We start from the raw sequence: 23,421 nt of genomic DNA on the forward strand, positions 1-23,421 counted from the left end.
GCATACTTCAACCTGTTCATAGAGCAGGGACAGCTGAATAATTATAAGGGGGGTATGGTGTTTGGTGGACTAGTGAAAGTCAGCAAAGTGCTTAAGAATAATGGATAGAATGTGCCAGGTTAAGGGCAACAGAGCAATTGAATAGCAAGCAGCAGGATAGAATTATTAAACCACAAAGTTCTCACCTAAAAGCTTTCAGGAAAGCTCTCTTGCAAGAAGCTGTTTCTGAAAATTTCTAATGAAACCACATTAAGAGCTGGTCAGTTTAGTTTTTTGTCTCTTCAATGATGGAATCCGCCACAGAGAAGGGGGCCTATAGGGATGCTAGGGAGGGACTCTTTGTCAGGGACTGTAGTGACAGGACAAGGGGTAACGGGTTAAAACTTAAACAGGGGAAGTTTAGATTGGATATAAGGAGGAAATTCTTTCCTGTTAGGGTGGTGAGACACTGGAATCAGTTGCCCAGGGAGGTTGTGAGTGCTCCATCCCTGGCGGTGTTCAAGGCCAAGCTGGATGAAGCCTTAGGTGGGATGGTTTAGTGTGAGGTGTCCCTGTCCATGGCAGGGGGGTTGGAACTAGATGATCTTGAGGTCCTTTCCAACCCTAACTATTATATGATTCTATGATTCTATCTATGAAATCAACTTTGAAGCTCTTCACTAGGTAAAGGACGGGTACTTCAACCATATACAGCTTTCTGCTCAGTGAGCAGGATCTGGCTTAAGGATGTTGTTTACAACTGTTCCAATTTGACTGGAATTCTAAAAATACAGCCTGGTCCCCAGAAATCAAGATCTAAACCAAGCTGTAGTCACTTTATCTGCATCCATAAGCATACCTGAAAAGAGTTTTAAAAAGAGTGCATATGTACTACAAAAGCCACTTAGCTCTTTCAAAGTTGCTTGCCTAAATGTCTATTAGATTTTTAAGTCTGCCTCCCACCATGTTCATATTCCTTCCAAAGAGGAATAAAAGCACTGTATCTTGAGCGGTTAGAAGCCACAGACCATACTTAGACATCAAATATGTCTTTTTTGATAGCACACACTAAGATTTGCTTGCTGAAGAGTACTCTGTTTTTTCACTAGGGTGCCATTAGACAGGACAGGTCAATATGATTACACCAGGTCCATTCTCTCCTGACTGACACAGCTCTGCAGCCTCCTCTATTATTATTACTATAAAGTGCACATACTATACTGAGGTTGGATACTGTGTACATTAGAAAACAGAGCTCATGCCAAAGATCTTTTATGAGCTTATTCAACAACCCATCTAAAACAATATAAAAGAATTAAGATTTTTGGGCCACCACACATCTCTGCCTACCTGCTTATAAGACCATATCCGGTTTCTCACAAACATACAACTCATCCTACAAAAATCCTGAGCTATTTGAGGCTACCTACTAAATAAAGCCAAACAGATAACACTCAGTTTTGTCAGCCAGGTTTTGTCTTTTTAAGCTACCTTCTCCCCTTAGTTAAGGATAATAGCTTAGCAGATGACATACATAATTAAACATCATGGCTTCCAAATGTACAGACCTGGAGACTGAACCAGCCGTTGCCAGTCTAGAACACATTCTTCCTAGTAACCTGGCAGAGGGCTAGTGAATTTGTATATGGTAATGTAAACTACTACAAAACAGATTGGGCACCTTTTATTTTTCATTGACACTGCTTTTATAGTCTACGTAGATCGATCATGCTTTGAAAGTCTCGCTTCAAATTTATGCATGACAATTTATACTTGACTGCTTACCTTTCGTGCAGAAAGGACCAGCTTAGTGGGAGAGAAGAAAGTACTCTATTTCTTTAGTCTTGACCTTAGCAAGGCTTTCAACAGAACCTGAATCAGTTGGAAGGGACCTCTGGAGGTCACCTGATTCAGTTCCCTTGTTCAAGCAGGACCACCTACTGGGCAGATTGCCCAGGACTGTGTCCAGATGGCTTTTAAATATCTCCATGGACGGAGATTCCACAACCTACCAAACCAGCCTGTTGCATTACTCTGTCACCCCCACTGTATCATACACAAGCTGGGAACATACAGATTAGAGAAGTAGTCTACAGTAAGGCCAGAAACTGGCTGGACTGAGCAGTTCGTGGTTCAAGTGACAGCAAATTATTAGCAACATTCCTCAAGGGGCAGTACTGAAGCTGATACTGTTTAACATCATCAGGACCAGGAGTGCCACTCAGAAGGGCCTTGACAATCTGGAAGAATCTCTCAACAGAAAACTCATGGAGTTTGACAAAGGCAAATGCAAAGTCCTGCACCTGGAATGGAAGAACCCCATATTGGGATTATCAATGAAAAATATAACCCCCATGCTTGTTCAAGCTGCAGACTGGCTAGGCTGCAGTTCTGCAACCTCAGGGTTACAGGGTGTGGGAGTAATGTTCAGGTAAACAAGATAAACGTGAATCAGTAGTGTGCTCTCACATCACAAAAGGCAACCTGCATGCTTCAGCATCAGCAAGAAGAAAAGCCAATATTTTGAGGGGAATTACTATTGTCTTCCACCTAGCATTGGTAAAGCTACATCTAGAGTACCATCTTCAGCTACAGGTTTCCTAGGGCAACAGAGACACCACCACACAGGATGAAGTCCAGCAGAGGGCCACCAGAATGATCAAACCACATCTGAGAAGAAGCTAGAACAGGTCATTTTGCTTACTCTAGATCTCTTCTCTGACAGGTTAAAGCCATTTCCCCCTTGTCCTGTCACTATGTGCCTTTGTAAAAAGATACTTAAATTAGTTTATCATCAATTGGTACATTTTGCTGTCATGGTTTAGCTACCTGGTAGTGGGACACTAGTAAACCCATACCAGTAAGTGCAGGTGCATACATATATTCTTGTTTGTGCCAGCTGAACATAGAAAAAAAGGAATAGAACTTCAGCCCATTTACCAAACTTGAATCTTCGTTTCCACCAAAATTACAACACTTCTGTTTCCACACACTTTTAGTATGAGCAACAAAATGAAGAGCCTGATTTAGCACCATCCTCTACCATATTTCAGGGGACTTTAAAGTCATGTTTCTTAACAGAGGTAGAAATCTCTTAACATTTAGGAAAAAGAAAAATACTGAACATTTTTCACTGCCACACTGCTTTACACGGCACCAAGAAAGTTCCCACTGCCCACTAGCCTGTTTAGAGGAACACTGCAGGCACACAGGACATGCAAAAAGCATAAATAATCCCTTTTCACAAATCGTGACATGTAGCTGGCAGAAGGCAGAGCCCACACAATTCTCTTTTCTCACATAGTTTGGCAGAGCAGAAGGTAATATAACCAAAATGTGAATGAAGTTTCAGTACATTGCTGAGTTACAATCAAGAGATGATGCATTTCCAGTTTTCATGCTGATGGAACTCAGACAAGTTGAACATTTCATGTTACCAACTTTCAGATGTCTAGATATATAAAAGCCAAAATTTCAATCGCAGGTTGGATGAACGGGGTTTTTCTCCTACCTGCGTGGAGATAAGCCAGCAAAGTTCCTGCTAGAAAAGTCAGAATCTAGTCCTATCATTAAAACATTAGCCAAGGCCCCTCAAGGTAGGAAAATGAAGACATGGATAAGTGGTAGTTTGCACTTAAAAGGACTAGCCTCCTCTGTGTGAATGACTAACACAATTCAATAGGATCCTGTCTTTGGTGAAAGGAGGAAGAACATTGTTTCCTCGTCTACTTGGAGTATTCCCACAGTGACACTTTCTAACACGAATGCAGCCACACACAGAGAAAGATCGCATATCCATAGCGACAACAGCTGTTTGATACCTCACTGAAACAGAACCCTCCCATCAACTAAGAGTTATGTCCCAGACAAATACAAGTATACATAAGAAAAACACGAAGACATACATACTAACACAAGGAAGGAGGCATGAAAAGAAGCTACTAACATTCTTCAGTTATCTACTTAGGAGGCAGCAGATTTTTTTAAACACATGCACAGATTTGATAATAGATGCTACACTGTCTCCTTCCAGTGGTATGAAATGGGATTAGAAGAACAGATGATGTTTCTAAAGAATCAATGTCTCTGCCTGGTTGTATACCTCTTATCAAAGCAATCGACTTTCCTGAATTGAAATCTACTTTTTTTTTTCTTCTTAAAGCTAGACAGATACATACTATTTATATGGTAGCAAACACTAAACTTTCTAGTATCTTAAACTACAAGTTCTTCCCCCCCCCCCCCCCCCCAATTTATTGTAAGAAAGTATTATAGAGAAATAAATTCAGATACCTATATAAGGCCAGAAAGGCAATTACTGGTTTCAGTGTTTTTGCCAGTGGGATTTGAGACTGAAATCCCATTATTCCATTAAGGCATAAGACCTTATATCAGTATGAAATATGGAATTTGAAATCCTTTTTCTAGCCAGTCCTGATTTACTGGAATAATAGGCAGAGCCAAAAGAGAGGTTATTTTTAAACACAGCCACATGTTAGAAAACACACACTCCTATTACAGCCACCTAGAACGGGCACTTGGCAAACGGGGTACCACAACACCCTAAGCTCTTTAAAAGACAGCCCTGTTTCTAAAATTGCCACTCGGGAGGTTTCCAATTCTCAAACAAAAAGGTGTTGAGGCACTTCCACCCTAGCTGAAGCGCCCTATGTGTCATCCGAGTTCGTTATTCACGCTTAAGAGGGAGGAAGAGGAAACTTCAGAGATGTAAGCAGAGAGGCACCCCGCACTTGGGATTAAAGCAGCCCTGCCGCCAGCAAGCTCCAATGAAACGCCACCGCAGCCACTTCTACCCATGTTTGCCCCGGTTTAAATAAAGCAGAAAGCTTTCTCCCCGACACTGCCCCTTCCCCTACCTTCCACAGAGCGCCCGATGCTGTGCAGGTGGGTGAGGGAAGGGTAGGCGGCGTGAACCCTCTTCAGGTACGCCTCCAGCTCCTCGGCGTGGTGGTACTTGAAATCCAGCGCGGCCGCCACCGCCACCAGGCAGAGGATGCCCACCACGTCCTAGAAAGAAGCAGATGAACCGAACAGCCGAGGGGACCGGCGGGTTTGTCGCTACACCGGCTGCAGCGCCCTAGCAGCGACAAGCCCGCCGAGGGAGCCCTCCCACCTCGGCCCGCCTCCCCTCACAGGGAGCAGGTGCCTCTCCCCTCCTACCCCGGCGGCCGCCAGCATGGTGCCGCCGCTCCTCCGCAACTGGAGCCACACGGCCGGGCGGGGGCCGCTATCCCCCGTCGCCGGCCTCGCCCTGCCCCTGACTGACGCGGGCTCCATCCACTCAGGTCCCCCGGCCCGCCCAGGGGTCGGGTGTGGGGGCACACTCCCCTCCCTCCTCCCGCCTCGCCCGCGGCTCTCACCTGTGCGCCTCGCGGCTCCTGTCAGCGCGGCCCTCTCGTCACCTCGCCGCTGAAGGCGGCAGCCCCCCGGGGTGAAACCGACTCTCCTTCGCTTCCTGCTCCTCTTCGTGTCCCTCCTTGTGGACTGAGGGGAGAAAAGGGCTCCGAGCACACGTCTGGCGGCGGCTCGGTGCCGCTCCGGGCCCTCCGGCTGGCCCTGCTGCTGGGCTGCGTCCTGAGGAAGCGCGGTGTGAAGAGTCCCTAATGGCTTCGCCTCGTTCTGCTTCCCGGAGGGCGTGAGGGGCTCTGGAAGGAAGCGGAAAAAAAGAAGGAGGTGAAGGGCTTTAAAGTTCCCATTCTGAGTTTCGGTGGCTGATTCGATTCGGAAGGAGGGTTGTTCGGACACCACCACCCACCCCCCCACCCCCGACCTTTTTTTCTATTTTAACTGTCCTGTCCATACTGTTCACTGCTTTCCTCAGTGCCTAAGTGGTCCTAGGGCCCAGAGACAAACCCTGCTGTGTGCAGAGGGACTCGAGAGAATTTATCTGCCCAAATCTACCAAAATATTCCAACCCTAACTATTCTATGATTCTATGATTCTATATCTACCTGGAACTGTTGGGGTTTTTAGAAAGAAGAGTTTTTAATAGGCATGTATTCACTTACTGAAAGGGCTGGATTCTATCTACAGAATTAAATGCTTTTCTTGGGTTTGCAGTAACCACAATGCCTTGGGGATATCCTAGACTTGGGATTCACCACAAAGACTTTTTCATCACCTTTTATTGTCTTTAAGTTTAGAAAGAACTAACGTGGGGCGGGTGGGGGGAAGTGAAGCTGGCCTCCAGCAACAAAAATTAGGAAAGCATCTACATTTACTTTAAAATATGAATGGGGATATAGCTGAGTGTTAGAATACAGCTATTTAAATTCTGCATAATTTTTCTGAGAAAGAAAAATGGCAGTTTTCATTCTAAGCAGCAGCAGGATTTCATCTGCCTTCTTCTGAAGTTCGCTATAGTGGGCAGCTTCAGAAAGAGGATATTGAAGGAAATGGACATACGAGCCAACCCCAAATTATAAAATTACGAGTCCTGCATTTCAAAGAGAAGATGCTGTATTTAATAAAAGGGACTTGTTAAATAAAAAGTTACAACTAAATTAAAAGGCACTTTAAAAAAAAAACAACCCAAAGCTTTAGGGAAAAAGAACCAAATTGTGTTTTAATGTAAGCGTCTGTAATATCCCAATGTACCAGAAGCATGTATATCTAAAAATGGTGGTAGTATATCTATGTTCAGACCCCTCAAGTATTTTTAGTTCATGGGAGGGACTTCCATATCACATATGACAAGGGATGTATGCCATGTACAAGGCTACTTGGTTAAAAGAGATATATATTATTAGCCTTCCGTTGAATAGTGTTCCTTCATGCATTGCATCTGGGGGGAGGATATAGCCCCAGAGTCTTTCCTCCTCAGATCCTTTCCTCCCTTACTCAGACTCCACCATATTTTAACTCTTCTGATTTGACAAGACCTTCTGTACAAAAGGAAATTCCTGCAAGACTTAAATATGAATGTCTTCTACCTTCTTTATATACAGGGAAAAAAAGTCAATAGTTAGAGCTACTTGCACTTTCTGCATGGAATGGGAGGAAAACTGGGGTTATACTGCAAACATGGCTGCAGAGAAACAAGAGGAAGGAGTCAAGTATGTGAGCTTCACATTTGAATTTGCAAGGCTTGAATATATATATATATTTATAGGCTCCTTGAAAGATTATCTGGAGGCACCACTTGAGTAAGCAGGGAAGAAAATACACTCAGGTGGTAATCCAACATATACATACTTGGAAACTGTCCCAAGATAATCACATGAAATCAGAGAACTCTGACTCCAAGAGAGAGTAGGGTTGGGCAACACGGTAAAAAATCAGAGGGGGCTGTAAAAACTTAATCTCAGTGAAACAACTGTAATCACCTTTGATACTAGGTAATCACACAGCATTATCTCCTTTGGAAATTACACCACCATTAAACGTAGCCAACACAGCCATGGTTAAATGAGAGCATTACTGTATTTAGGAATGTTCAAAATGACAGTTTTCATGCCAGGTGCTTGCAGGTTAAGACAAGTTAGCCTGTTTAGCAATATCTGAGTTACATGTGACAGATCAACCTCCTTCCTTCTCTCCCAAACCTCTCTCTCCCCCCCCCCCCCAGCTTGTACAAAACTCGGAGACCCATGTTGCTATTGAATCACTTCTCAGAAAGTCAGTTTAATCCAATATAAATAATATTCTGGTGTATGCAGTTGTGGGTAGAAGTCAGTACCAAGGAACAAATGCTGTATGAAATTAAGTCAGCAATAAATCTCCCTTTGGCATCAGTAGTTCAAAATCAGGGACTACGTGTCTGAATCTAATTGCAGTTATTGTTCTCAGCGCTGCAGTGTGGACAAAGACCCCTACGAGGAAGCGTGACAAACTGAGAAACCCTACTGCTCTAGACAGCATCAACTGTTCTCCCCTCAGTGACATTCTCCTATTAGTGACATTCTGGATCATCTGTTCAAAAGTGTTCAACAAGTGATTATTAAAGCCAGCACATGAGCATGGGTAGAGGAAATAACGCGAATTTTGACGTGAAATTCGCACCGGTGGATTTAGGCAGAGCTGCCTCCTGGAGTATTGCCGGGCGGTGTAATGATGTGAGCAGCTGTATTGCCCTCTAGTGACAGGTGAATAAATTCTTCTCCGTGCAATAGGTAGCACCGTCAGACCGACGCTTTACAGACACACAGTTAAGACAGGTATCGGCAGTAAAAAGATCTTCTGGAAGCTTTTGTGATTTGGAGAGCCATTCACAGAAGCGATCTTGGAATTTGAAATCTGACTCAGGGTTTTGTCAGCTTTCGTGCAGGATTTCTGCGCTTTCCAAAGATTAGTAAGAAAAAATGGGTGCCCACATGGTAACTAAAGCTTCAAAATAGTTCTGGTGAGAAATACAGAGAAGTCACTAAGGAGGATTAGACATTTTAAGGATCGCTGCTGCTATTAAAACTTTATCATTTGAAATTGTGTCCTAGGCATACAGATTACATCTTCATGTTCTTTGTGCTGATGTAACACCAAGGACCTGACAATCGTATTTCTGGTGTGGGAAAAGCATGAGATAAAGGCTTTCTCAAGTGAGATGGACCAAACAAGTGAGTTCAGTACAAGTGGCAACACAGACACATCAATCTGATAGGACACCACAGACCTGGATTAGCGCAAACACAGATACCAATCACTTGAACAAATTACAATGAAGCCATTCCAGTGTGTAATACCCACACTGATGAATTAATAGGCTGATATTCGTACGGCGAAAGAGAGATTCCCTGCATGAAAGAGCACAAAAGCACCAGAAATCGCTCAAGCATTCACCAACTTATTAGTTGTCCTTACCATGCAGGCAATTCTCAGCTGAGGCTTGCGTTTTTGGTTCTTAAATTCTCCTCCCCTCCATCCCAGCACAAGGATTACCCCTGGAGTAGAAAGGGATGCCCTGCTGTTTCTGGTAATCTGCAATTAGCAAATGATCCCGAGGGGGACTGTTAGCAGCTGGTATAGTTTAAAGCTGTCCAGACAAGCACTGAATTAGCTGGAGAATCTGGAACCGCAACAGGCTGCCTGGCAAGCCTCTCACTCATCCCATCTTGCAAACAGCACAATCTGCATACAGCAGAGATTTTGAGCTTCTGTATGCCAACACGTTGTCATGTGCTATGGTGGAACAGATCAGTTCTGCTAACCTGTTGAAGCATGGGAATGTGAACTCGTTCGAGACAAATTGCCTCGAGTGGTGTGTGTTGGGCATTGTAATACAATTCTAAAATGTTTCAGGTTTATCTTTCTCTTCTTAAATTGGCTTATGCTTGCCCTTTCAGCAGTTCACACAGAGTTAGATTTGAAAATAAATTATCCTTGGAATGGGAGAACTTAATTTTGTACCTGTGGTATAATGGGTCCCTGGGTATGTAAGAACACAGGACAAAGAACAGAGGAAGCCAGGAAGGTTTGGTGGAAAGTACAGTGGGCCAGGGACTGGTGTATATCAGGGAAGTAAATGGGAAGAAGGAAGGTGAGGAATATCACAGAGGTCTTGATAAGGTGGGAGGAGTGGACTTGGGGAGAAGGGGCTGGAATGTGGAAGGATTCTAGATACTATTATTGGGAAAAAACAATTGAGGGGATTTAAGGGGACACATGGAAAAGGACTGAGAGCAGTCTTTCTGCTCACTAACATCTTGCTAATCTGATCCCAAGATAATAAAATTTCAGGGATTTAAGATGCTGACATAGCAACTTGTCAGGCCTGCTCACTTGTATATGAAATGCACTACAAGTTAATACCATGGAAATTACAGAGATTCTTCATCGCTGATTTCTTGTTGATATTAAGCAAGATGTTTGAGTAATCTGAAAATTGTCCCAAGAACTGGACTCATTTTGTCTTTCAACGTTTGGAAAATTTGTTGAGCTTTGGAATAGCATTTTGCCATTTTTGCTATTTACCTTCAGATCAAAATATCTTCGTAATTGCCATTGTCAAGAACAATGCAACACTCTTACTCACAGTGGTGGCCAGGCTGTCTCCTTAAACAAAATTCCTCCAGGCCACTGAACATATCTGTTTCAAGTAAACAATGGTGCCATTTCCTGAACAAGAAATTAAGACATTTTTGGAAAACTTCATTGTGTAATAAAACAATCCCCTATTTCTCTGCACTGATTTATGCATAATGGGCTTCTACACAGACAACCAAGTAAACAGCATGTGCAGAAATCTGTCAGTGAAAAGTACACATTGTGATGTTTTGAACTAACCTTTTTCTTTTGAGAGAGAAATGAAAAGGGAGCTTTCAAGATATACAATATCTACAAATTTGCTGATCAGCGGTTTAAAAATAAATGTTTAGTGGTGCAATAAACATAGCACTTGCCTGACCTCGCTGAAAGCAGCTGGCAAGTCTTTTTTTGGCTTAATCTATACTGGCTCTGCACTGGTTAGACTGTCATTTTTGAAACCATATGGCTCTATCAAGGCTCCATTTCTCTGAAGATATGGGTGTGGGTTTGTGGTCAGCTTAAATCAACCTAAATCTATGCTTTCCCTGAGAAAGGCATCCCTGCACCCAGTGCCGCTGCCTCCCTTTTGCCAGTGTGAGCACTCAAGCAGCAGTATGGTAAGTTGAACTGGGGACCTGGTGCATCTGGAAGCTATCCCAAACACACTCACACAGTTCAAAAAATCTCTTCATTTTCACCCGGCTCAACTCTCTGATTCAGACCCCACAAGCATTGGTGTTGCCTGGGGGAGCAGAAGAGCTGCATAGCCCATGGAGAGTAAGAACAAGTTGAGAGTGAGCTGCTGGCTAGTGGTAGGCAGGTATGTGATTCCACAGGTCGGAAGAGAGTTTTTTCAGAAGGATGAGTTGCACTCAGAAGAGAGAGACTTGTGCTGTGCTGCAGTTCTGGCAATGGCTAATTCCTTAGATAGGCTGGACATGAAATCCTGTTACTCTCCTACCCCACTAATGGTATTGGAATAGTAATGCTGAATTTACCAGTCGGTTAGTTAGTGCTTGTCAAGCAGTTTTGTAATGCCAATTAAATAAAAATTAGAGAAAGAGAATGCTCTTTCAAATGTGGAAACCTCTGCAAGACTTGGTCTGATACTATTGCTTGTTCTGTATAGAAAGTGGTAATATATGGATAGCTCCTCCATGAGCCTTCCAAGACAGTCCGCCATGACAGAAAGCTTATTAAGGTTATCTAGATACAATCAGCATTTACAAACACAGCAGCCGCCACAAAAGACCACTGGAAATAATAACCTTTATTCACAAATGTTTGTAAGTCCACTGAGAAAAGCTGCTCCCCTGGTGGTAATGGAGGCTGCCTAAAGAGCAGCCCTTAACAAGACGAAACCTGGAAAGAAAGAAAAGAATCTTCCAGTCCTCAAGCTTTGAAGGTGGTTTATTTGAGGTCATGTATAACCTCATCAGGAAATCAAACATCAGGATGATGAAAGTTGTTGCTGACACCGGAAAACTTTTTTTCCCCCTAGCTCACATTTTACAGAATGACGAGACAATTGTAGAAGTAGTCAAGCTTTGATACAGAGTAAGAATGACCAGGTAAGCTTTAGTTTTGTCTTGGCTCATTGACTTTTTATACAATGAAGCTTCTTTTCAATTAAGACTTTAAAGTTATCTCTTGCTTCAGAATGCTTTGTACTTAAACTAGATCATGTAAGAATCATTTAGCTACCGCAATGCTTCCCTAATAGAGCAATTTTTCCTGTCAAATCCAGGCTTAGAGAAGACATGCAGGATAAGGGATGCTCTTGCATTCTTGGCAAATTGTTGGAATGGATGTTTCAAAACAGAGTGCATTACAGCAGCCTTAAGCACGGTCATCAGGAACCAAACTGACATCTGAGCATGCCCCAGACTGGTACAATTTCCTGTGCCAGCTTCAGAAGGAGACAAATCTTGTGGGTCAAATGTCTTTATTTGTATTTTGTTAATATATGAATGTATAAATGTAATACAAAATTCTCCATTGTGAATGAGGATTTCAAGTGTTTAAGAAAGAGTAGCCTCATCTCATTTGCATTAGTAATCCTTTTTGGCAGTCTCCCACACAGGAAGTCTGAAAATACACAGGAAAAATATGAATTCCCCAGAGAGCCTGTGGTAAGGAGATCACAATGTTAAGATAACTTGAAGGTTGCCCTCATTTCAAGACATCTAGTGAAATCTCTGTAACAGATAACAAGGCTGGATGTTGCATGCACTGCAAAGATTGACATACTGCATACCAAAAGCTTTTCTGTAGTCAATAGTTTTTCATGTAGTTTTAATTTATTGTTCATCCCACAGGGTTTTTAATGGATGATTATGGAGCCATCTTCAATGGAAAGCCATTACAGAGTAACTTTTTGGGGGCTTTTCTTTACCATAACTGTTCCTGTGCAAGCCTAGCTATATGAAAGATTCTGTCTTCAATCAAAGACTGGACTATTCAGAGAATTATTTGGCCCTTAAAACTATCTTGTTGTGGGCTAATACTTCAAGTTGCACTATATATTATCAAAATTGCTGTAGATTGCCATGGGTATAGATATATGATCACTCAAAAATTTTCACTTCCCATATCTGCCTTCTTTGAACATAAATTATTTCATCTTGTCCTAATATTCATAGATCTATTGTGCTCTGGAATTTGGTATTATTTCAAAGTGGCTATCACAATTATAAATGTATTACAATATAAGCCTAATGTGATTGCTGGCTTGCAGAGTCACAGTACAGATCTGAGCTTCGTGCCAGCAGATAAATGTTTTACAGGACTGGAATGTTAGTTCTTACGTGAACTGAAGAAAGTGCTTGCTTTTACTTTACCTATAATAATTTTAAATAATGGACTAAACTTAAAGAAGAACCTGCGTTGGCAAAACTTGCATAAGATTTATGCTCTATTAACATAAACTAAGTTTTTTTTACTTGTCCTGGTTTCTTTAGATTCACATTTCATGAGACTGGAGCTCTAAATTTGGCCTCTTAGTCTAAATGTAACCAAAATGGGTACTTAGTCTACTAGGTCATTTTACCAGACTTCTTTCTTTGTCTTAAAATAAAGGATAATTTATTTTCATTGCATGTGAGGGGAAAAAAGAAAATCACAAAAGCTATTATTCCTTGTGTAAGTTTGTATCAAGGACATTCCTTATAAAAGGATGAAAATTTATTTCTTCCTCTCCAGCCAGTGTTGTCCTAATTCCTCTCAGTAATTTTCATACTTTTGTCTAGATCTAGAATTGCAAAAAAGATGTTTATCTGTTGTCCAGCCTTACCCAGCTGCAAATAGAGAATCTGAGCCAGTAAATCACACAACCATATGTTCAAACTTTAAACTTATGCCAAAGTTTTCTTAACTTCAATCAAAGTTGAGTGCATTATTAAGATGTGTGCTATCTTGTAGGAGACAGAATAGGCTTGGGAACTTTCATAGTTGGGGCTTCTACTGTTCTGGAAATGTCTGTCTTCATTGCTCATTCCAGAGTTTGCATTGCTTTAAATAAACTCAGAGTTGATGCATGGACATACACGTCTGTAATTTCTATTGTGTCTTCTTTTAATTATTTGGGCTCAGAGTTCCGGTCATCATTAATTCCTCCCATCCTATTTTGAAACAAAATTTTAGTGAGTTGCTTGGCCAGTAGTGATTCATGAACTTTCCCTGTCCTATATGGGCATTTTATCTGGTTAAAGTATGATATTGTTGTTTACTCTTCTTGTGTTTAGAATCATAGAATCATAGAATAGTTGGGGTTGGAAAGCACCTTAAGATCATATAGTTCCAACCTCGCTGCCATGGGCAGGGACACCTCACACTAAACCATGTCACCCAAGGCTTCTCCCAACCTGGCCTTGAACACTGCCAGGGATGGAGCACTCACAACCTCCCTGGGCAACCCATTCTAGTGCCTCACCACCCGCACAGTAAAGAACTTCTTCCTTATATCCAATCTAAACTTCCCCTGTTTACGTTTTAACCCATTACCCCTTGTCCTATCACCACAGTCCCTAGTGAAGAGTCCCTCTCCAGCATCCTTGTAGGCCCTCTTCAGATACTGGAAGGCTGCTATGAGGTCTCCACGCAGCCTTCTCTTCTCCAGGCTGAACAGCCCCAACATTCTCAGCCTATCTTCATACGGGATGTGCTCCAGTCCCCTGATCATCCTCATGGCCCTCCTCTGGACTTGTTCCAACAGTTCCATGTACTTTTTATGTTGAGGACACCAGAACTGCACACAATACTCCAGGTGAGGTCTTGCAAGAGCAGAATAGAGGGGCAGCATCACCTCCTTTGACCTGCTGGTCACGCTCCTTTTGATGCAGCCCAGGATACGGTTGGCTTTCTGGGCTGCGAGCGCACACTGAAGCCGGCTCATGTTCATCTTCTCATCAACCGACACCCCCAAGTCCTTCTCCGCAGGGCCACTCTGAATCTCTTCTCTGCCCAACCTGTAGCTGTGCCTGGGATTGCTCCAACCCAGGTGCAGGACCTTGCACTTGTCATAGTTAAACTTCATAAGGTTGGCATCAGCCCACCTCACAAGCATGTCCAGGTCCCTCTGGTTGGCATTCCTTTCCTCCAGCGTTTACTTTCTATTCAGAACTGATTAATGTGGAAAAAAATCTTACTCCAGTCTCTTCAAGGAATTAAAGACATGGGAATGATTTTTCTTTCTGCTTCAGTAAAGATTATACACTCTCTAGACTCAGTTTTGCATTGCCCTGTGTCATTTTTGTACATCAAGTAATTGAAGAGTATGCAAAAGTGATACGTTTTTTCCATACGTTTGGCACTGATGTGTTGACTGGGCCGTGGAGAATAGGTCTACTGTCATGTGACATTCTGCAAAGGCCATGGGCAATTAAAATGAAAACAGAGCTGCTCCGGAAGCTTTGTATTTGTTTAAATGCTGAATTATGTCAATAGGGTTAATTAGAAAGATATGTTGCTTGTACTTCTGCTGACTTTAGCTGAACTTGTAGGTAGTGATAGTTTGTTCAAAAGGTTTATTGGAAGTCAAAAATGCTCTAAAAACAAGGCAACAATGCATGTATCATAAATAAGGTATGAACAATGGTTTATGTGTATGGTGTAACTGATGTTGAACTAACAACTTCATGACGTTTCATGACAGAATACAGAGGCTGTGATAAATGGTTTTCGCTTCTAGCTGCTAGAAAGTCAACCGCCACCATATTGTTATATTACTGGGTTTACTACTTGCTTACAATGCTGAAGGACAGTTCCAGTAATTGAATGAACTTGAAACCAGAGGGACTGGCATCCCTGGCCAGTGGGAAGGGCAGGCCTCAGAGATGAGGGAGCTGTGTGGGGATTAAAAGAACCCTCAGATTTTCGGTGAGGGCGGGTCTGTCAGCATCTCTCTGCCACTTCCTTACTCTCTCTGGGCAAAAATGACCTCAAAAAATGTCCACAGGAAAGTGTTATGAAAACAGATAAATTTCCAATGAATATTTTTTCTTTCATGAGACGAGATATGCTTTGATGAACTCTGAATGTTAATGGAAGATTTTAGTTTATGTTCTCCACCCTGTTCTTCAAATCTCAGACAAGGTGAGGGAAGAAATGGACTATGCCCAATCCAATGTGAATCGAGCATAAGACACTTTATTGTGTGACAAGCCCATATTTATATCATTCTGCTTCCTTTACATGTGATCACGCATTCTTTGATTGGTCGCCTTGCACCCCTTTTATAGTCTACTAAGTCCTAAGCAGTAATTTTCCACTCTTTTACTCCCTTAGCATTCCGATTTAGCAACAGTACTAAGGGTTACAAATATTCACACTGTTTGTCTTTGAGATGCACATCCTGCTTTATCTTGCAAACCACCTGCTTTGTTTTGCTAACCAATCTTTACCCTTCATAGTTCACTTTACAGTTCCTAAGGCTTAGGCCTGAGCAGGGCATTAACAACTGGTGTTTTCTTCATGGTTCCCAAGGCTTGAGCCCATCTAGGGCAACAGTACCTGGCATCTTCTTTACCATTCCCAAAGCTTAAGCCGGGCCAGAGCGATAATGCCTGGATCCATTTTGTTAACTATTTCTATCCATCACCCACAACATGGTTTTAATTTCTATATGGTTAAATGTACAAAGGAATAGTTTTTAACACAATATATTAGTTTCTCCCTATGAAGTATCTTCTATTTATGAGTTCATAAATGTTCATGTAGAATCTCTTATTCTGCATAAGATTAAGTTCTCTGAGGAAGATTGATAGTATGTTGATTGCAGTTTAAGTAGTGATCCTCTATGTGATACATACACAGAACTGAAAACTATTAGTAGAGTTGTAAAATCTAGCACAGAATAAAGATTTCTCACACAACTCTGACACTTTGTGCCTGTATTATGATATTCATTATATGAACTCATTTCTTTTCTGTACCCAGGACCTTTATTTTGGTCAGAGTACACAGTAAGTATTGTCACTTTATGAGCAACTATTGAATATTTTGTTTTATATTCATTTTTCAGTGGGTGGCCTGTTTTCATCTGAGAGATCAGTCAAAATCCAAAATCTTGTGGGTGTTCCCTTTAAAATGGGAGACAAGTGATGGCATCGGGTATTTTGTTAATTCATTCTCTTTCATATAGAAAGAATGGACAGTCACAAAGTGATGCTTTGCCAAACTCGGTAGGAGTCAGACAAGAAGCATTTTCTTTTCTTACATTTTCAAGCAACACTGGCACTAATTCTGCTGCTGTTAGTTTCTGTCCTGCTTCCGCTGGCATTTCCATCAAACAGTACCTAGTTCCCTCCAACTACTGTTCACCTAAACAGGGGGCTCAGCTTCTGATCAAATTCATATATAACCTGTATTTACAGCTGACTTACTTTCAGAAGAAGTATAATCTTTCTATTTTGTATTCCAGGTGAACTTTAAACACAATTTCATTTACGTGATATTGGTGCGTTTACACAGACCACTGTTTTAACCACAAAAAGACATTCCAAAGCCTCTTAGGATGAACAAATCATTAATTTCCTTGGGGTTTAGTTTTGTAATGTTCATAAAAATGGACTAAGAATAATTCACAAGCATTAACACATATTCATATGCCTCTCTGAAGACTGATGTTACCCTAATTTTACAAATGAGGCACTGGAGCACATGAAAAATAGGATCAAAAGTTTTCATCAGTCTTGGGAGCCAGTCTGAAGCACCAGCATTTTTTATTTTTGAGGATAGTTAGCATTATTTTCTTTTCTTTGTGCTTAAAAGCAAACTATCACTGGCTTCAGCTGCAGCTGTAAATACTGGAGACTTTGACAAATTTAACCCCTCCATATTTGTCAGGTCCAAAAAAAGCAGGAACACGGCACATCTGGTAAGTAGTTTTATGAAGTGGCATCCCATAGCACAGGCTGAGACATAATCCTGTTCAGCTGGACAGTATTTGCACCCTTAAACACATAACTATGTTTTCTTCTGGTGCTCCATAGTCTCAGACAATCCCTTCCAGCTTCAGCAGCAGATGTGACTAGATTTAGCTATGGCTTATTTACAGCCTAAATTCATGTGTCATTTAGTAAGTCTGTTACAGGCCCTACACATGAAGGAGGCGGGAAAAGGATGTATGGACGCTCCAGTTAGCAGTGATACTCTTTTATTGAAGAGACTTCTTACCTAATCTTCCACCTGAAAAATCCAAGACAAATAGAAAGAACAGGTATTCAGTCCTGTGAAACGTCATCCTCTATACGGTTCATGAACAAGGTTATATTTGTTCTCTGCCAGTTGAGTTAATGAGACCAGCAATGACTTATTATCGCTTGTGTCAACAAGTACACCTGGGAGAGCGCCAGCACCTTTCAAAGATATTTGGTGCCAGCCAAGATTTGGGAACCTTAGGGATCTTTTCTTGGCCCTGAGGAGAGCACAGAAGCTTACCTCACCCAGCTTTCACCCAGTTTGACTTCTCATACCCTCTGCACACTGGCTTCTTACTTTTCCGGTCTGATGCATCCTGGTGCTTGGCCTCTTTTTCCAGTTCCATTTTCTTTACCTAGCAAGAGTCACAATCCATACCAAAGACATTCCTAGGCCCAGATTGCTTCCCTTTACCTTAAATAGCCTATTACATTACTTCTGTATTTTTTCACCCACTGTAGTTACTGATTGATTTTTAGCTGTGTTCTGGATATAGAGGAGAAGCTGCATACCTCCAACAGAATCCGACACCAAGAAACATGAATGCTAAAAGTGCTTATCTGTCTCAAAGCTATCACTGTGACTTCTTTTCTGTACAGGCAAAAGCATGAAAAACATCTTTTCACTTTCATCAGGCCTAGCAAAGTTCTGTGCTTACATTTCTACTCACACCATTGCATTCAATTGAATACTCGAAGAATTCAAATAAACTGAACTCCTCTACCTCCAGAAGAATATAACTCTTGTCTGTCATGCTAGGTAAATCTAGGCAACACTTAAATGTTTACATGCTGTCTTTTTCCAGGGTACATACCATTAGTCAGTTAATTTGCTTGTTTCCTACCACTTCTACCCACCTTATTTATATATTAGCTCAAATGAATTATTGCACAAGTATTTGGTAGCTGCTATTCTTTTTGTCACATGGACTATCATCTTGTCATATTTGCTAAAAGCCTAAAAATCTGCAAAGACAACACCTTGAAGACTGAAAAATAAGGGGAACTAAACCATTTGCTGTAGAATCTCCAATAGGCCTTATTTTCCCCTTCAGTCTGATTACCAAGCAATCACGAGTTACCCAGCAAGTTGTAAGGGCACTCTTTGATTGTTCTTACAGCCTACCAGTGTTTTTTTCCTTTCTTTCCATTAACGCAAGGGAAAAAAAACCCTGATGGCCTTCTCAGAAACATTTAGGAAGCAGTCTAGGTCATAGCAAGCCAAGCCATTCTAACCATTCGCTGATCAGCTGCTTCTCTTCTCTTAGACACCAGTGTGCCTTCGTATCATCAGTGGCCACAATCTTTCAAGCCTTTAGGGACTTTCAACTCTGTCATTTCTATTTTACTTGCTATTGCCCCACTAATAGGACTCTGAGAGTGCAATAAGCATAATAAATACTTTGTGGGGTTTATTTCTTTGTAAAATACTAAGGAAATTAGGAAAACATGAATAAAATTTCCACCCTATGTCAGGTCTTCAGGATAAAAATATATCATACGGGGACTTTTCAGAATGCTGTCTTGCCGATCTAATAGATGACACTGATTTTCTGTGTCATGCCAGCTACTAACCTCGACCTCAACATCTAGTTTGAAAGAAATTGCATATTTTTATATACTGCAATGTATGAGTTCTCATAAATTAGACATCTTCTCCTCTTTGCTCATATAATTCTCCCCTTTTGTTCAGGTTCTGATTCAACACCATTCATCCAGCAAAAAATCTGAGCACCTGAGAGTATTACCAAGAAAACACAAAAAGAATGAGTTGCCAAGCAATTCATACATGTGAAGGCTTTGGTGTATTTAGGTAACAGCAGCAAATAAATGGATCCAATGATTTTTGTGTAAATAATGACATGTTTCATGACTAACAACCTAAGCTTCTTGTAGTTCTTTTTTCCTTATTCACAAAGAAAACAGTGGATCAAATTCAGGTTTGCATAGATACAAGTCCCTTCAAGCTCCTGGCAGATATATCCACTTATGTAACAGCTGAATTAAGTCTAAATGTATATATATTTTTAAAGACTAAATATGAGTTTCATAAAGAAGATACTGGAAGTAGAAAGAAAGTTTTCATATTAAATACTACAATACATAAATATATAAAACCTCTTATACACAGAAAAATGACATCATCAGGACATTTAAATCAAAATACTCAAATATTAATGCAACACAAATATTAGAGTATCAAAACTCAAGGCAAGAACACTACATTTTTTGGAAAGTCTCAGAATCCAGACCTTAAGACTAAATCCAGTCTTAGAACTGTCTGTCTTGACTCATCCTTTTCTCTGTAAAAAGGACAAACCCGACACTTCATACTTGGAAAAGACTCAAAATTCAGAACCTTAGTTCCATGTTTAGTTACAGCTTAGGCTGTCCATGAAGTAAATTGCAGAAGGCTCATAAACACATTTAATAAAGTGATTTTAAAAACAGTAGAGGCAGAACGAAAGAGCCTTTCACTAAAACTTCCTATAACAAACTCTCCCATTACAGAAAGATACTGCCAATCACTTCATTACAATCAGAAAAAGCTTTAAATTGAATCATCAAACAAACTGCTGGTGGAAGATTGCCTCAGGGCAGAGAAGAGAATTTGCAGCAGCCCTGTTTCACCTTTGGCTCTTTCAACTTGTACATGTAAGAAAAGACTGAAATCCAACTTGGCTTTCCATTTGCTTAAAATGTATTTTATGGACATTTCAAAATGATCTGGACAATGCTTTGGGAAAATCAGGCAAACCAGGCACCAAATTAAAAACTACAAGAAGGATGTAGTGAATCTGTGGTTACGCCTTGCAAACAAAAACAGAAAAAGAGTGCTGAAAATGCTGCTATTTTGCCTAAACTGCCATATATATAATTTGGTCTTATCTTACAGGTGTTCTGCACTTTATCCTATCATAAATGCTGTAGTTCCACTGATGTTATTGTAGCTCCACAAACAATAAGTTAAGGTAAGTTCAGGTAAATAAAGAAAAATTCAGACAAAATATTTAAAATGTATGAACATATAATTCAGGAGGATTTACCCATTTAAAATATTGTTGCAATTCCCAATAAGTTTCAATTGAGAAGACTATAAGTACCATAGTACACAATTAGGACCTGACAGAGGAGGCTAAGGTGACCCTTCAATTTTCCTGGGAAATAGATTGCTAGATCTGCTGTTACATGACACTAAGGCTGCTCTTGCAAACTATGGTGTGAATAATTCTGTGTAATAAATTCATTGAGTGCAGAGTCACACAACAGTCGTCCTGCATCAGTAAATGATCATCTCTGGCACAGCTTGTGTGGCTGACACAAACTGATATTAGGTATTGCATATCTTTGTAATGACAAGGCTCTCTAGATGCTTTTTTGAACAAGTTTCCTGAGAGGACTCACACATCATGCTTCCTTACCCTTCACTAGCAGTCTTTTCAAAATCACCCTGCTTTGCAAGGGTATTTTTCTATGCTGTGAAAGATTTAATATTGTCCGTAAGCCACTATCACATCACTATTCCCTTTTGGTATGGGCTGTTACTGTGTTAGTCCTCTGTATTCACTGAACTAAGCTACAGTAGGGCTTTTGTCCTGCCATTCTGGGATGCACATCACTGAGCCAATCTTGTCCTTTCACTGATGGTATCTGGACTGTCCTGAGGTCTGGGACACTGCAGTTTTGTTTCCATTTCCCTGACTATATGCTTTGTGATGCAGTTCCCTACCAGCATGCCCTTTCCATTCTGGTACACAGGAATTTGCCCCCAGAATCTTTCTTCAGTTGAAGGCAAATTTCTACAAAATCTGTTGCATCACAAACTTACTACTCTGAAAAGCAAGGAAGCTGAAAGAAGAGCTGACTCCAGAAGAAACTACTGTAGAGACAGCCCATGAAACCTGGTTCTATATGTGGCCTTATAGATTGTTTAGAAATGGGCCAGTTGTGCACATTAATCTCTTCAATGTGTAAGCTAACAAAAAAAATAAAAAAAAGAAGTGTATTTATAAGTGTAATCTCCTGAAAGGGGTGTGATTACATGATATGTGTAGAAATGACCCATCCTGTAGCAGGTATTTCTAATGTTACATACACAGTGTTATTACTGGCAACCAAAACTTCCCTTTCTGATAGTCTGCAAGCTGCAAGCTCTATCACTTACAGAAAGGACATATCAGAACAGAAAGGATACACCCTTTTATCTAAAAGCTCCTGATTAGGACTGAGCAAAGGCTCTGCTAGGAGTCATCTGCTACTTCCTACCTGGTCCTGCATTGTAATGATGGTCACAGGCCAGAGGATAGCCTGTAATTCACAGCTTAGGTGTACTGCCATTACTCATTTTGCTAAGCATTTAATTTTTATACCCAAAACAATCTCCACAGTTAACAAAATCATTATAACAATTAAAATGCCAACTGTAAAAGGGAAAGCCCCATTTGTAAATGCTTGTACCCGTGGAAAGCCACCACTAGGAAGGATCCCCACCATGGCTGCATTGTGAGTAATCTTATTTTAACAGAGTGTAATTTCTGGAAAGCTACCTAGCTGACAAACCCAGTAAAGGCAGGGTGTTCTAGCACGTACCTCGGTAATTTAGGAGGTACCTAAAGGCACTAGTTTAAAGTTATCAAACAACCACCTTTACGTAATGGAGTTTGATGGTCATTTCTATGCGTATCACGTAATTGTAATCATGACCTTTCACTGTAGTTACGTTAAAATATAAGCAATCATCTGATGGCTGTAGGTGCAGGTCTTCATGGATGTTTTGCACAGGCTAATTTGCAGTTTAAGCTAACAATATGTGGACAGTCAAAGCACCCAGAAAATTTTCTCTTGCTCTAATCTGCCTTGACTGACAAAGAGCAAGGGTTAAAGCAGAACATATTTTGGGTTATCACACCCTGAGCGAGTAGGTGGATTTGAGATTATGTGGCCCCAGTGGCAACATGTCTTTCTTTTAACACAGTTGTACATTTCTAACATTACCAGTTGGATCTTTGCAAATAAAACACACCCAATTTTTCATTAAATTGCTTGCATATCGTACACACAGAGAAAGGTTGATCTGATTATCCGTCTCCACAAATGACAAACCTCTGATTTTGACCATGTATTTGCCTTCCATCAGCTTCCTTCCATAAACATTTAAAAATACCCCCTATACAGCTCTGCACAAAGTGACATTTTTTCCTAACCTCAATGCTGCAAAACTAAAGATGATGTTACCAGCCTTTCAAAGTAGTTTTTACCATAGTAAGTGTTTCTATCATTAACTGATTCACCTTTTCTTTTTCATAATGCTCAACATTTCCCATACACAAGGTCCCATCTGCCTGCATATACTTTGTTACAGACACAGACATTGTTCGTTTATGTTCTAGTGATCTGTCATGGCTTCTGTTAATAACTGAGGTACATTTATCCTTACTGAGAAAAACAGATTAACATGTTCGGAGATGGAGATGTGGTTAAAGTGGTGGGATCTATTTCTCCATGCTACCTTAATTTGTTAGTATTTTTCTCTTGTTTTTTAAGTTCAGCTAAAGCAATCAATCTGATAATATTGCATCTTTTCCCTTCCACTTGCACACAAAACCAGAAAAAGCCCCACAGTTAAAACCATAGAATCATAGAATCATAGAATGGTTAGGGTTGGAAAGGACCTCAAGATCATCTAGTTCCAACCCCCCTGCCATGGACAGGGACACCTCACACTAAACCATCCCACCCAAGGCTTCATCCAACCTGGCCTTGA

General features: G+C 41.0%; 1 protein-coding gene across 2 annotated transcripts in view; it reads right to left on the reverse strand.

Annotated features, from left to right (window-relative positions):
* The window catches only part of CPM (carboxypeptidase M), a 31,758-nt gene extending 26,493 nt beyond the window's left edge, over positions 1–5,265 (reverse strand). The window contains exons 1-2 of one of the 2 annotated variants that reach the window (XM_065668684.1): positions 5,161–5,265; positions 4,857–5,007 (exon numbers count right to left, since the gene is read on the reverse strand). In XM_065668684.1, the coding sequence (XP_065524756.1) occupies positions 4,857–5,007; positions 5,161–5,178 (169 nt within the window). In that variant the 5' untranslated portion in view covers positions 5,179–5,265. Of the gene's footprint in view, positions 1–4,856; positions 5,008–5,160 lie in introns of those variants that run through there. The other variant, XM_065668691.1, reaches the window with a different exon arrangement.
* Positions 5,266–23,421: the final 18,156 nt, after the last annotated feature.

The sequence above is a fragment of the Lathamus discolor genome, chromosome 1 (genome assembly GCF_037157495.1).
Source record: "Lathamus discolor isolate bLatDis1 chromosome 1, bLatDis1.hap1, whole genome shotgun sequence".
Classification (NCBI taxonomy): Eukaryota; Metazoa; Chordata; class Aves; order Psittaciformes; family Psittacidae; genus Lathamus; species Lathamus discolor.